Genomic DNA, 16,286 nt, shown 5'->3' with positions numbered 1-16,286 from the left:
CTGATAAATATTTTATTAATATGCATATATGAACAAATATGACCATATATGCAATTTTGAAAATAATTTGCTCAGAATATTATAAATACGTTAAATGACAACGGCGTTAAGTGCATTGTTTTCACATAATTATGTGAAAAAGATAAGCAAAATATGAAGTGCGCGTATCAATAAAAAAAGCAAATACGCATTTGTCATATAATCCCGGGTTTAATGATCATATATTTTTCAAATCATAATAAATGTCTCTGGGATCTGCACTTTATAAGGCAATATTTCGCGCGTTCATGCCGTAAAACCGATCATTTTTCAACTTTATAACTTTGTCTAAAAAACCATGTAACAATTTAAATAATAGCATCGAATCCAATTTCTCAGAGCGTCGCCCCTTACCTTCAGACTGTCTAAAATAAAGCGGTTCCAATTATTTTGTCATTTTTTCGCAAGCTGAAATGACTAGTAAATTTTCCTAGACCTAGACGTTGCCGAGCGGCGGTTATTGCTTGAATTTCTCCCCGGAGTACGTAACGACCCGTGCCACATCTCGAGTATACAGCGTACGATTGTCTGGAGTGGGATACTATTCCTCCACGTCTTGAGTTTATGTCAGGATATAGTTCGATGTGTTCATTGAAAGCCATCGAGACTGTTCTAAAATGTGTCCGGCGAGACAAAAAGGTGGTGTAATATTTAAAGATCTGTTTATCCAAATGAATTATTAAATTGTCTTCAACATTTTATTTTAATCTTACATTATTAAGAAGTAAAAGTAACTTCGACGAAGTACTTCATCAAATATTACTATAGAAAAGAAAAATTATTCAGTACATTCAATTTTTTAGGCAAACATAAACGCAATTTCAATATTTAATAATAATAAATCGAATAAAAACATCTAAAAATTTATTTTTCCCCATATTTTACACGATGGTGTATCAAGAAACACGCGTGAAACTGTGTTTTTCCCCCATTAGGTGTAATAGAATTCATTATAGAGTCACAGATTACATCCTAATCGATTCGAGTTCAGGGACCGAAACGAGCATCGCAACGTTTTGAAATGCTCGCACAACAATTTCGATGTTAATGTTTTCTCCCCCGATCCTCGTCTCCAGACATATATAAAAATTCTAATGCGGGTTTCGCGCTCTCGAAAAATACACGCACTCCAACTTTTTTCGGTCGGTTAAATTGGTTTTTTTTAAAGGTGCCTTTTTGCAGCACAAAGTGGCTCGCACAAGTTCAAAGTTTTCACGGGATTTGTTTATAAATGTTTCATGTGCTCATATACGACTAGAAAAAAAAGAAAATAAAAAAAACAGATTTATTTACATTGAAATGATGTGATTATATGTTGTCTTAGTTACTCAAAGGATTTCTTGATTTCTTGTTATTAGGAATTAAAGGTCGTAAAATGTCTCTCGGCAACTATTAACACTAGTAGTGTTGAGCAATGTTAAGGCTCAATTTCAGGACTTGCTTTTTTATTGTCAAGTTAAGTTTTAATTAAGTAAAGTAAAAATAAGAAGTCATAAATAATATAAATTGCCCATAACTGTGAAGTAACAACCATTGCCCAGCGAAATAGCACCGAGTAAATAATTAATTTACTTTTCAATAGAGGTGTCATACCACTCTTTCCATTAAAAAACAGAGTCCCTCTGGTACTGACGCATGTAAACTTTATGACAAATTTAGTTAGATTGTCAACATTTTACATGTTTTTTATTCTAGGTCGATATCTTGTTACGTGCAAAATTTATTTGGAGGGAGAGACTTTTTATGACCTCACTGTATTAACAAAAAATTGTAACCACAGTTAGATAGCTTAAGACTGTTAAAATTGTGCAATAAAAAGAATTTTTTGGGAAATGTTTCGTTGATAATGGTTAATTAGGATTTGTTTTCAAACGTCAAACTGGTTTAAACAATTGTACTACATCAGAGGTTAACATACTTGTCACTATTCATAGATAATTCATTTGTTATTCTCTTGAAACGGATATTTAAGGTGATTTCATTAGGAAGATGATAGATTGGCAATACCTGAAGTCTTTTTGAAAGTTACTGAAGCTAAAGGACTGATTTTATTTCAATTTTAAAGATAAATGACTATACATTTCCGACTTATTATATTTTTAGTATCAGTAACCTTTGATTCCGTTATTCTACTCTCGTTTTAAGATGATCGTCCAATTGGAAAGTAGGTCGGTCTTACTGTTTAGGTTCCGGAATAAAAATCAGAAAGAGCCGTAACTCAAGTTTAAACAAAATCTTAAGTATATTTACAAAAGAGAATAAAACAAGGAAAAAAAAAGAAAAATAAATTAACAAAAATTTATTAATGAGAATTAAGAAAAATTAACTTAAAATTAAATTATGGCTAAAAGATTGATTTAATAAAAAGGTAATCAGTCAGTTGATATCAATTCAATGATATTAAAATGGACTGATCAATCAATGAAAGACTTAATGATTTCAACAGTAAGATTTATCTATAAACAAAAAGTAACACAAAACAATCACTAAAATAATTACTGTTCATAAACAGACTGAAAAACGTCATGAAAGACTCAGAAATTCTGAAGAAATTATTTAAAACAATCGTTTTCATCACTGAAAACAGAGGGGATGTGAGTAGTGGTACCTTAAGGTGCAGGGTGGTATTTCAAAAATACAAAAAATAAATCAGTGGGTTGATTGTTCTAACTGTCTTCTTAGTTCTAAACAATATTGATACCAAATAATCTTACTCTATTATATTCATAATTATTGAAAAAAAACATACTACGCTTTATTATTTATAAACAAATGTACAATAAAAATATTCTCATACAATTTGGAATAGGATAAAAAATCATAGTATCACAAAATAATTTGTTAAACAATTTAAAATAATCCATTATTTGGACATAGTTATTAAAGATAAAACTTAAAGAATTCAAGTTACTTTTCATAAACAATTAGTTACAATTAAGGGATTATTTTTAGATTATTTCTTATCGATATTAATAATTTTATCAAAGACTCCTTAATAAATCTGATTTTTTTCTTCTGTGCGTTGCTAATTAATATTCAATTTCTTAGAAAGGAAATCAATGGCTACAGGTACTAAAACTCTTACTTGTATTGATTTCAAAATTAGAAAAGAGTTGACATTTATTAGTTTCCATTTATAATTAGTTAAAATTTAGAATCGTCATAAAAAATAGATACTACTTCCCTTGTAGGAAGTAATGATGAAGTAAGTTCAAAAACTATTATCATTGTATATCTCTCAATATGTATGTTCTTTCTGGTTAAACATTCCTGATTGCAAGGACTCTTTGCACGTTTGTTTGACGACTAAATAAAATAAATTTGTAGTTAATATAAATTAAAATTTTCGTTAACTTGTTTGTAGTGCAAAATATCCATCAACCGCAAATTCCGTCTCCAAATATTTTGCCACCAAGTAATTTTTCAAATTGGAAAATAGAAATTTATCCGACATGCCTAAATTGACATGTATGAGTAACAAAGCAAATTTTAGTTCAATGATTATGGCTATTGCAATAACAGAACTCTGAACCGAATATTGTTGTTCTGGGTTAGAGCAGTAAAAGCAGTGTTCATCTCGTTTGCAGCTTCCATATTTTCAATATTGGTGGAACTGAGAAATAAATGTATGTATTGAATCACATAACGTTGACCACGTTTTTCCATGTTTATAAAATTCACCCTTGTGACTTCACCTTTGAAGGTTGATACATTCCACAAAAATATTTTCTTTTTTAAAACGCCCACCTATACCGTAGGGCGGGTACTTTTGGGACTGACCTTTTAAAATTTTTTATTTATACTTTCTGCATCAGGAATGAGCCTCTTAAGGGTGGTGCGCGATTATCCGGACACCTTATGATACCAAAAGTTTAAATACAGCATAAAAAATAAGTAAAAAACTGCATATTTACATAATTAAAAGTACAAAATTGCATATACATTATTTACATTTTCCACAGTCACCAACGTTTTTTCTCTTACGAATCTAACGCAAATTGCGAGACTAAATAGAAAAGTAATTAGGCTAAAGGGTTCAATTTGCAATGCAGATACGCATTAAGTAAAATACATGTGAGTCTATATTTGATTAGTGCCCTTGTTCCGTTATTTTTAACGACCTATTTACGGTGTAAAAAGTTTAGTTGAGGTGGCACATATTTGTTATTTTTATCAGTTAGTTACTTCTTAGTAACTCTATAAAGTTAATTTACTGCACAATATTACCAAACACCCCGTAGCGCAACCGGGCAATTTCCCTGAAACTCAATAAAAGAAAAGCCATTTCAGCCGGGCTAACTTATTGGTATTACATTATTTAATAAATTATGCATGTCTTGCAGCGGCGTTATAAAGTGAATTTCTTATAAAGTACGGCGTGAATTGAAATTTATGTATATACAGCAGGACAGTATATCCTGTGGATTTATTAAATTTGCAAACTCCATCCGTGAATCATGTCGAATGAATGTAGCCACCGTCGAATTCCCCAAGAAGTTGTTACGGATAATTGCAGACGAATATTAAATTAAATATTCACGACGGTACAATTTATAAAATATGTTGTAAAATAACAATAAATTTTTGCATTTTATATATTTGACATGTTTCTTGAAGTCATAAATTTGAAGTTTTCAAAGTTTTATATTAGTTCAACTTTTGACGACGGACGTGAATAAGAGCACAGAATGTCTGTTTTAATCTTTGAGTTCCACGTTTGCACATTTATTTCTTCAGGCATTTTATTTAAATTATCTAATTTAAATTTCTCTGAAGTAAGTAAATATTAATTAAATGTAAGCGAGAACAGAGACTGATTGCTAATTATAAGATATTTATCTTCCGAATAACTGATAGTGGCTATTATAATTGATAGGATAATCCGAAACAGCAAAACACGTTTAGAATGGCTCCAAGGAAGTTTAATTGACTTCATTATATCCGGCTTGTTCTTGTCCTCGTTACACTGTTATTCCTGGAAATTATACTGTCGGTTTCTAAGCGGATATTCCATTTCGAATTTCTCTTGCTTAGAGAAATATATTACACTTGTAGGGGTTGCTGAGTGATGTATACTAATTTAAATTTTTAGGTGCTAGCGAAATGTTTGGTTTGCAAATATAATTTTCCACTCCGTCTCTCTCTTTCTCGTTATACACACACTAAAATTTACTTATAAATTATTTTTAATATTTGCTTTTCGAAAACTTTCAGAACACAACCTTTATTTTCCTTCTGAGACTCATACTAACTAAGTAACTGCTGAATTTTACGGAGCCGAACGCGATTTCTAAGGAGCACAAACTTTTCCAAGTTTATCCTCGGGCCACAACAGCAATTCAAAGTTACCAATATCAAGGGACCTTCAGCCTACCATTGATATTAATTGAAAACTGAGAATCAAGAGCTTATAAATACACCTCGCGAAACTGCGGGAAGATTAACCCCACCGAAAATCCAATATAACTTGAGTCCTGCGGGCACAATTACCCAACTTACACAACACTTAGCGATTTCAATTCAGTCGTTTACCATTGAGAAACGCAATTATGTTTTCAATATTGTAGTCGAAGATGTACTGTAAATGTTTTAATAACATTTGTACGATAAAATTTTATTCCAGTTTAGTATGATAATGTATGCGGAGATTACGACCCGTCATAAGTATATTTTCCGAACTGACGTGGAATATTATTCACTCCACGAATTCCACTGCCTGATATTCTAGATCATAAGCCTACTATACAAAGGAAACTAATATTAAAATAACAGGAAACAATAACAGTGGGGTAACTTCACAACAATGATAATCTAGCTTTAATACAGGATAAACTGCATTGAAATTTTCAGAAAGTTCCAAAGTAAAATTCGGTCGAAACAAGTAAAATGTGTTTTTTTATGAAATTATGTGTGAACTTGTTTCCTGAGAGGCTTAATACCCAGAATGCACTTAGGGATGAACCAAAATAGGTCAATCATTATAGATTGGCCAGTCTAGTGAACAGTCATTTGCTAACATTTACATACAGTAAGTCAATTTGCTTCAAACAGCTAACTGTTAATACCATTTGTCATCGAACACACATCGGAACGCGTGCGTCTTTAATTGAATCAATCGGTCGTGCCGTTTCCTGAGCAAATTTCTGTCGTAACGATCACGTGCAATTTGTAAAGACCTTATCGGCCGGCTCCCTTAAAGCAGGAACCGTTTCCACCATAAATCAGCGGGAGATGGGTCCTTTGATCGGAATTTGATGAAGCGTCGGTAATATTTTAAAGGTCGGGCGGACGAACGCCCACCGAAAAAATTATCGCGCCGACTTCACCGCAAAGAACTCGAACAAGTTAAAGGGGAATCGATGGAGATTCCACGAACTACTGTGCGATTGGTCGAGTTTTGTTAACGAAGCAAGAGTCTTTATTATTCCGAACATGAAACGATGTTTTATTAATTTATTTTGAAACTAAAAACGCCTGAAAGGAAATAATTTTAATGAATATTTTTAATATGTTTATTCCATTTCAGTAAATCTAATCAATCGGTTTTAATTATAATTCAATATCTGATTTCAATCATACAGATTTAAATTTATTAATTTACAGTCATTTTTCATACATATTGGACTGGTTGCGCATTCGCCATTTTTAACAACAGTTGCAAAAATGGTGGATGCGAAGAATAAACTTAATTAAAATATTCAAATGAATTAGGATAAGATATTTAAAAACATAAAATTAATTACCTCTTAGATGTAGTTGTAATTATACAATTTCTTTGCGCATTCACGATGTTTAAACATTTATTAAACATCAAAATCATATTTTTTATAAAGGTTACTTTACAGATTAATTAAAAAAAATTAAATAGTACCTGTTAAAAATGGATCTAACAGCGGATAAAATAAATTACTTTTAATATAATCAACATATTCTTAAAATTTGTTTAATAATAATTAATTATTTGATTGGTTGCGCATTCGCCATTTTTAACAACAGTTGTAAAAATGGTGGATGCGTCACAAAAATCTTAATTAACATATTCAAATGAATTGGGATAAGATATTTGAAAACATAAAATTAATTGCCTTTTGAATTTGGTTGTAATTATACAATTTATTTGCGCATTCACGATATTTAAACATTTATTAAACATCAGAATCATATTTTTTATAGTATTTTAAAGGTTAATTTGCTGATTAATTAAAATAATTTAAATAGTACCTGTTAAAAATGGATCTAACAGTGGATAAAATAAATTACTTTTAGTATAATCAACATATTCTTAGAATTTGTTTAATAATAATTAATTATTGGATTGGTTGCGCATCCGCCATTTTTAACAACAGTTATAAAAATGGTGGATGCGTAACAAAAATCTTAATTAACATATTCAAATGAATTAGGATAAGATATTTGAAAACATAAAATTAATTGCCTTTTGAATTTGGTTGTAATTATACAATTTATTTGCGCATTCACGATATTTAAACATTTATTAAACATCAAAATCATATTTTTTATAGTATTTTAAAGGTTAATTTGCTGATTAATTAAAATAATTTAAATAGTACCTGTTAAAAATGGATCTAACAGTGGATAAAATAAATTACTTTTAATATAATCAACATATTCTTAGAATTTGTTTAATAATAATTAATTATTGTATTGGTAGCGCATTCGCCATTTTTAACAACAGTTGTGAAAATGGTGGATGCGCAACAAAAATCTTAATTAAAATATTCAAATGAATTAGAATAAGATATTTGAAAACATAAAATTAATTGTCTTTTGGATTTATTTGTAATTATACAATTTGTTTGCGCATTCACGATTTTTAAACATTTATTAAACATCAAAATCATATTTTTTATAGTATTTTAAAGGTTACTTTACTGATTAATTAAAAAAAATTTAAATAGTAGCTGTTAAAAATGGATCTAACAGTGATAGTAATTAATTATGTATTTTAAAACAAACTTTTCAACGAAAATATTTACTTTGACATTTTTTGGAGTAATTTGCGATTTCCAATTTATGATATTACTTAACCTAAGGTCCAATGTGAACAGCAAACCCGATCAAGATAAATTACATTTCGTGATAAAGATGATTAAATTATCTGACCAAATGGTATTCAATTTGTTCCAATCAATTTGAAGAATAATTGGGTTACAGCTGATGAAATATCAAATTCCATGCACTTTTTACGATTTTCAGCTGTTTTTGTTATTTGACTACTTTTTCGATAACAAATAATTCGAATATTCTGAATTTTATCTATGGTTTATTATTTACTTGGTTAAATAGACTTAAAAATATTTTCAATGTGTTTTATTCTGAATTATTATTGTCGGTTGTGGAGTTTCAAAATGGTTTAAAATTTTCTTTTCTACACAATTAAAACTAAAAACTACTTCTCTTAGAGGCCAATATAATGTACTCTATATTTTAATAATAGACATGTTTGCGAAATTTAGAGGGTGACGTAAAAAAGCATTAATATTTTCAAATTTTACAGGAAATTTTACTACAGAAAGTTCATTTCCAAGTGATGTATTTCCTCATAAAACCTTTGACGATAATTTTGTTCATTGTTAATGACATATTTGAGTAATTCTGCGAATGATATATACAACTCGGTTTTATTTGATATCATTCAACATGCTCATGTGGTGTTCAATTTTAATTAAAATACTTGTTTTCATATTTAAATAACATAAATCCTGAAAGCAAATTTATTTCAATTGTTTACCGAACATTTATTAACCAGTATGATTTATTTAGTAAACTATATTTCAATAGTGATATAGGAATTACTCTGGGGATAGTCCATGTAGAGGATGATCCCTACAGAGATCTGTCTCTAGGGAGGTGTCCTAAATCCTTGTTACCATGCCGGTCAGTATTATCGCCGTATTACAGCACAATTGCATATTAACATGTGATCAGTGTATGGCTTAATTACCTAGTAATTTAAGGCTAACGGTTTGTCTATTGATTAGGGGCAATCAACCAAGAAAAAAACATATACACGTCTTACGAAGGGACAAAAAATAAATCTTTCGTCGTTCTTTCACAAATTACACTTCGAACAAAAACAGTGAACTTTTTTTAAACTTGCCTCGAAGGTTTTAATTGCTTGGAGTTAAAATTGGCGAGTTTAATTAATTTTTTTCGAGTCCAATTTTAGAAAAACTTTAATTAAAAACTTCCTTCATCGAACTGAAATGAATAAATCAATGGTTGTTTTCTATTCATTGTTTTAATGCGATTTCCAATTATTGTATTCCGCCGAATAAAATCAGGGACGACATCAAAAAAATGTGTGCCTCGATTTACAAGATGGCTGTGTTTATAAGGCTTAATATACTTTAAGATTTTGTGACAAAAAACAAATGTTTACATTCATATTGTAACTGAAGCGTTATGAATATTAATACAAGACAGTCTTGAGTTTTAATGCATTAACTTAAGGCAAATTGAAGTAATCTAAGACGTATACTAAATTTACACCGAGAAATTTGTGAGTAGGCGACCTAACCTGATTTTAGTTAAAAGCTTTGATGAATATTTTCGACACATTAAATTGGTAATTGACAGTTTTTTTATTATATTGTCTGATAAATTTATTTGTAAGAAAAAAAATTTTTTAATGTGAATTTAAAAGTGTCTAAAAGTGTTATTTTATAATAATTAAATATAATCCTACACTTTTTTATGTCCAGAACAACACGGCAATTAAGCTTAATAAATTCCGACTTGGATTAATCGCTATTCGTACCAGAAGTGACTTGTATGGCGGAAACATCAGAGGCAGAAAAAGTGCGGTAATGTCGAAAACCATTAAAGCTTTAATGGCGGTGGAATTCTTGCCGTTCATTGTTCCCAGCAGAGATGGCAGACTAATTTCGTACAAGTTTTCTCCACTGACCACCACTAACTTTATAAGAGCAAAGTGGTATTTACGACTCAACACCAAACACAGTAAAGTTCGTAATTAAAATAACAATAAAAATGTGTTAATATTTTATGTATAAACTAGTTACATTGTATTGAAATTAATAATATTAATTATATTATAATGAATTATTATCATCTTAAAAATTAATGTTGTATAAAATACTAATAAAATGTTTAAATTTTAATTTTATTAAATTAAATAATGATATTATTAATTTAAGAGACATTGTATGTTGAAGAAATTATGAAGCGTTTATAAAATGCTGTTCCAATCCTTCATATTGCTCATAATTCACCTCAATTTAAAACCTCTGTGTCTTCTCTTGAGGCTCCCCTTTTGCCAATTGATTTTCTTTATTAAAAATTATGTCGAAAAATATATATAAATAACTGCTTTGTAATAAATTTATCGTCACAACATTACCAAGTTAAATGTAATTTTAGTTTAGACAACTTTTTGAAACACATTTATTATATTTAAAAATCTACCTTTAAATTTATATCCCTATTAAACTAACAACAACCTCAAGAGACTCGAAGATAAAAAGTTTATACATAAATACTTGCGGCACATGCACGAACTTACTTCTACCTTGTCAATACGTTTTACGCCCACGGTAAATTTAAATCCACCAACTTTCCTTATCTCCGTCAGTTAATTAGCACAAAACGACTTAATTTGATTCGGGGGTAGTAATTAAAGTTCAAAATCTGCATTGTGTTAAATTACTGTTCCATTTGACTTGTTGAACCACAGCCACTGAACTGTACAAAGGAAAGCTCATATACGTTGTAAATTTTAAAAAACGATACCGTGTCGTGAAATTGTGTAATATTAATCGGATACTTCGTTGTAACCGTGCTCCAGTTCCATTACTGGCGGCTTATTTATGACTACATACATAAGATCTAGCTGGAAGTGATAATAAATGCAATCGTGTAGCGTTACTTTAATATGTCACAAACTGCTTGCTTTTAGTTCTGCCGTACATCATCCTTTACTTGAATTGTTACCATAATCATTTTTACACGGGCACAATTTTTCAAATAATTAGGGGCAATATAGGGGTATTCAAATTTAATATTTAAGTAAAATATATATGTTATAGCAAGGACTAAGCGATTAAAATGTTTTACCAAAAGAATATTATATTTGAACACCCCTTTTTTGGTGTTGCAATTTCTTTGACTATGAGTATAATAATAATTTACTTGGTTCTTAAATAATAAATATAGTTTATACAGAATACATTGAAATTTCAGTATTTTAGGATATCATATTTTAAATTTAACATTAAAATTACAATATATTACATATTAATTACAACACATAATACATTGAGATTCAATTATTTACTCAAAATTTAATTAGGAGTCCAAATTACGCGACACTCAAACACTGTTATGCACACATCGAAATTAATTATAGCGTATTAGAACAAAGGAAACACAATTCGTGTAAATGGCAAATTTGGTAGGATTTAATGCAATTTTTGTTGAAACTTCACTTGAAAAATGCGAATCAAAAGAGTAAAACAAAATATCCACGTGGGCCGAATATTCATTAGTAAGGGATTCACGGCATTTATTGATGCACTTTTTGTTTTCGAAAAACACACACACACACACACACATCTCTGCAACTCGATTTTTTAATCCCGGCTGTGAAACTGTGCGCAAATCGGATTAATAATAAAAATACCCGGTCAACAGTGCACTAATACGTACGTTCCCAATTTCAGCGATCCTGAAGTCTCTATGCAAAGAATTTCTGACGTACAACGTGTCGGCGATCCTCTACCTGATGAACTATGAACAATATGGCAGAAGCACGGCCTCGGCGCAATACTTCCTGCAGCTGGCCGGATATTTGGGTGAGTTAGTTATTTTGACAATGCCGCTTCCCTTGCATTAAGCCTATCGCACTTTTGGCTTCGCTTGCTAATTCAGATTGATCGTTTGGCTTGGCAATTTAATTAAATTGAAGCAAGGCCAACGATTTCTTTCCTGCATTTTTTCTATCAACCGTCGAGTTGGTAATCCTTAATTAAACATTCTTTGTATTTGATTGTTTGTTAGGATCACAAGTTTGATTTATGCATGCAGTGTTCCAAATTAGTCGATTTTGGGGTGTTAAAAGTATTTACAGAGAGGAAAACTCTCTATTTCTGAAAAAGACATTGGGCAGGTTTAGAAAAAGTATAATTAAAGTTTTACTTATTGTTATTTTATTAAAATTATTGTTGTTTTAAACAAAACTTTCTATAGATAAGAAAATTGGGTACATTAAAAAATATATGGATCTAAAATGTCGATATATGTGCAAATTTTCTGTTTAAAAGGAAACCATAGTTGAGTTTACTTTTCAAATGTTTTTTCCAAAAATGTTTAATTTGTGAGACCTTAAATAATTTTTAACTAAGATATGATGATTTTGTCACAAAAACTGGTAACATAAATACGTAATGTAATTTTCAAATGCATATTAAATGTCAGATTTTAAATATTTCAGAATATCTTTATATTTTAGTCAAGGATAATGCATTTTATCAAAAATTTTAATATTATTAGAAAAGTCGACATTATTCCGACATTTTAAAAGTCGGTTGGTTCCAATTTGCTGTGGGTGATGGAAGAAAGTTTGGAATATTTTTAATTATGGGATTTTTATCCCCTGGAATTTTTTAAGTGAAAACTTCTTTAGTCGCATTGGGTACTTTTTAATAGGGGAAAATTTTATGGATTCGCGTCACCGACATGCTCGTCCTTCTTTTGTTAATAAATTGGGACAAAAGAAAAAAGTTGTTGATTTGGCCGGCGTTTCAAGAGGTACCCGAAAACTAGATCTTAATAATAAAATGCCGGAACTAGAGTGTGAGTTACAGAGTTAATGCATTTGAGAGCATTTTGAAATCAGGTAAAATTTTACTAATGCAGTGGTTTCGTTAAAGGCTTCCAGCTAAGACGGATATATATATACCAAATATCGTGAGGGGTAAGTTTAGAAGGTAAATTTCACAAATAATCGTTCAAGATTAGTATTGAAATCAAGTGACCGATTGTACATATTTTGCTTCCAATTACAATTGAAGGAGGGATGTTTATTAAGCAAAAGTAAAACATACTTGTTTTTTATACCGTCAACAAAAGTGTGTAATGTTACTTTAGTTGCCATAAGCCTATTGTATCTTTTTTAGAACAAAATGAAATAATTGAAAGTACAAAAAGTCTAAGTATTGTTGAAATTAAGGATGATAATGATGCAAACAATTAAAATAATGTTAAAAATCAAGTCCATTGAAATTTAAGTAAATACCAATACTATCCATAAATAATTTGATTGTATATTAATTGTTATTTCAATTGAATTGTATTTATATTTTATCATGACCTTGACCAGCTCGTAATATATTTAAATAATAAAAAACCATATAAACATTCATAAAATTAATGCTCGGAGTGTCAATAGATGTGAAAATCAAATTGATGTTGATAAATTTAATTCAAGCATTATAAAATTTCAAATTTTAATACTAAAAGTTCTAAGTTTTCACTTCTATCGGCAGTCTCAATAACTGCTAATTTTTTTATATTCATTGAATGTGTCAAACAAATGCACTAGTTTATGTTATACTAGTATTGCTGCTCATTGTTTTTTGTTTAGAATTTTTAATTATTTTGTGAGTACTAAGTAGTACATTTTCGGTCGGTTTCAACGTAGTAACGCTTAAACACGTTAACTTTTCAATTTAGTTTAGGAAAAGAGAAGTTGAACTTAGAAAGTGGCCGAACGCAATGTGACTGCAAAATCATTGAATATTACTCAGAGTGCTGTTTCGAAAATTTTGTGTAAAATACGCACTCAAGGTGGTGTTGGAAATCGTCACAAGCCACGACGTCCACGAAAAAGCACTCCTAAATTAGACAAGATTATAAAAAAACTTTCCCTTCAAAGATCACGGCGGAAATTTCGACACAATTTGATCTAGATTTTAGTAGCAAAACAGTGACCCAGAAAACTAGAAACACTGTCCTTTAGAGTGACGAAAATAAATTTAATTTGTTTGGGTCAGATGGTAGAACATTTGTGGGACGGCCAGTGGAACAACAATACCATTTCCTACAGTTAAACATGGTGGTGGAAGCATTATGATTTAGGGAGGGATCTATTAATAAAATATTCCATACTTTTTTCCAGGCTAAATTTTTTATTTAAAAAGTAATATCATGACTGTATATTTGTAACAAGTAAAAACAGTATTACCGTTTGTCAAAAAAACAAAAAGATATTTCAGATAGACAGACAATAGAGTCAATATCTGATCTGGAAATACTCATAATTAAATTAAATTAAATTAAATTAATTAAATTAGAGTACAATCTGATATAGTATGTTATTTTTTTATGATACGAAATACAACTTTAAATTATTGGGATTATTGGAATTAATAATTTTAAATCACTAAATATTATTATAATTATTTTCCTCAGGAATTCCGGTGATAGCGTGGAACGCGGACAATTCTGGTCTGGAGAGACGCGCGTCCCAGTCGTCGCTGCAGCTGCAGCTGGCGCCGTCGCTCGAGCACCAGACTGCCGCGATGCTCAGCATCCTGGAGCGGTACAAATGGCACCAGTTCTCCGTCGTTACCAGTCTAATAGCCGGACACGACGACTTCATACAGGCGGTCAGGGAGCGTGTTTCCGCCATGCAGGTAACTTATTCCATTCGCAATCCAACGCAAAGTGAACAATCATAAAGGACATATTTTGTATGAGACGATATTTATGTTCGAAACATTTTTCTGGATTTAAAACAGATTTATTTTGTGCATAATGATTAACTCCCATTATTATAAATACACCAACAAATTTTACCGAAACAACTCTCTACTTTGTTAAAAGTGTAAACATGAAAAATATTAAAATTTGTATTTATTTGCCATGAAAAGTTGTTTTATATAGAAAATATTTTAATTCATTTTCCTGTTTTTATATTAAATATAAAATTCCTTCTTTTGAACTATGAATTTAAAACATTTTACATTAATTAGTGTAATTACATTAAAGATGAGCATTATTAACAAAAGTAATTAATTTTAAATCTAAATTATCAAAAACAAAAGAGATTAAATTTATAAATATACAGTCTAAGGAAAAAGACAAATTTAGATAAATAAGTATTTATTATATGTCCTATAAAGCAGGCTAAGCTTCTTTAGATTCTTTAGATTCTTTAGATTATTTAGATTCTTGAGATTCTTGAGATTCTTGAGATTCTTTAGATTCTTTAGATTCTTGAGATTCTTTAGATTCTTTAGATTCTTTAGATTCTTTAGATTCTTTAGATTCTTTAGATTCTTTAGATTCTTTAGATTCTTTAGATTCTTTAGATTCTTTAGATTCTTTAGATTCTTTTCTTTAGATTCTTTAGATTCTTTAGATTATTTAGATTCTTTAGATTATTTAGATTATTTAGATTATTTAGATTATTTAGATTCTTTAGATTCTTTAGATTCTTTAGATTCTTTAGATTCTTTAGATTCTTTAGATTCTTTAGATTCTTTAGATTCTTTAGATTCTTTAGATTCTTTAGATTCTTTAGATTCTTTAGATTCTTTAGATTCTTTAGATTCTTTAGATTCTTTAGATTCTTTAGATTCTTTAGATTCTTTAGATTCTTTAGATTCTTTAGATTCTTTAGATTCTTTAGATTCTTTAGATTCTTTAGATTCTTTAGATTCTTTAGATTCTTTAGATTCTTTAGATTCTTTAGATTCTTTAGATTCTTTAGATTCTTTAGATTCTTTAGATTCTTTAGATTCTTTAGATTCTTTAGATTCTTTAGATTCTTTAGATTCTTTAGATTCTTTAGATTCTTTAGATTCTTTAGATTCTTTAGATTCTTTAGATTCTTTAGATTCTTTAGATTCTTTAGATTCTTTAGATTCTTTAGATTCTTTAGATTCTTTAGATTCTTTAGATTCTTTAGATTCTTTAGATTCTTTAGATTCTTTAGATTCTTTAGATTCTTTAGATTCTTTAGATTCTTTAGATTCTTTAGATTCTTTAGATTCTTTAGATTCTTTAGATTCTTTAGATTCTTTAGATTCTTTAGATTCTTTAGATTCTTTAGATTCTTTAGATTCTTTAGATTCTTTAGATTCTTTAGATTCTTTAGATTCTTTAGATTCTTTAGATTCTTTAGATTCTTTAGATTCTTTAGATTCTTTAGATTCTTTAGATTCTTTAGATTCTTTAGATTCTTTAGATTCTTTAGATTCTTT

At 29.5% G+C, this 16,286-nt stretch overlaps 1 protein-coding gene across 1 annotated transcript in view; it reads left to right on the top strand.

Annotated features, from left to right (window-relative positions):
- The window catches only part of LOC109605562 (glutamate receptor ionotropic, NMDA 2B), a 139,920-nt gene that overhangs the window by 68,060 nt on the left and 55,574 nt on the right, over nucleotides 1–16,286 (top strand). The window contains exons 4-5 of the mRNA XM_049963011.1: nucleotides 11,742–11,873; nucleotides 14,491–14,714. Coding sequence (XP_049818968.1) covers nucleotides 11,742–11,873; nucleotides 14,491–14,714 — 356 coding nt within the window. The remainder of the gene's footprint in view (nucleotides 1–11,741; nucleotides 11,874–14,490; nucleotides 14,715–16,286) is intronic.

This window comes from Aethina tumida, chromosome 2, assembly GCF_024364675.1.
Source record: "Aethina tumida isolate Nest 87 chromosome 2, icAetTumi1.1, whole genome shotgun sequence".
NCBI lineage: Eukaryota > Metazoa > Arthropoda > Insecta > Coleoptera > Nitidulidae > Aethina > Aethina tumida.
This window is presented reverse-complemented; position numbering and strand designations above follow the sequence as displayed.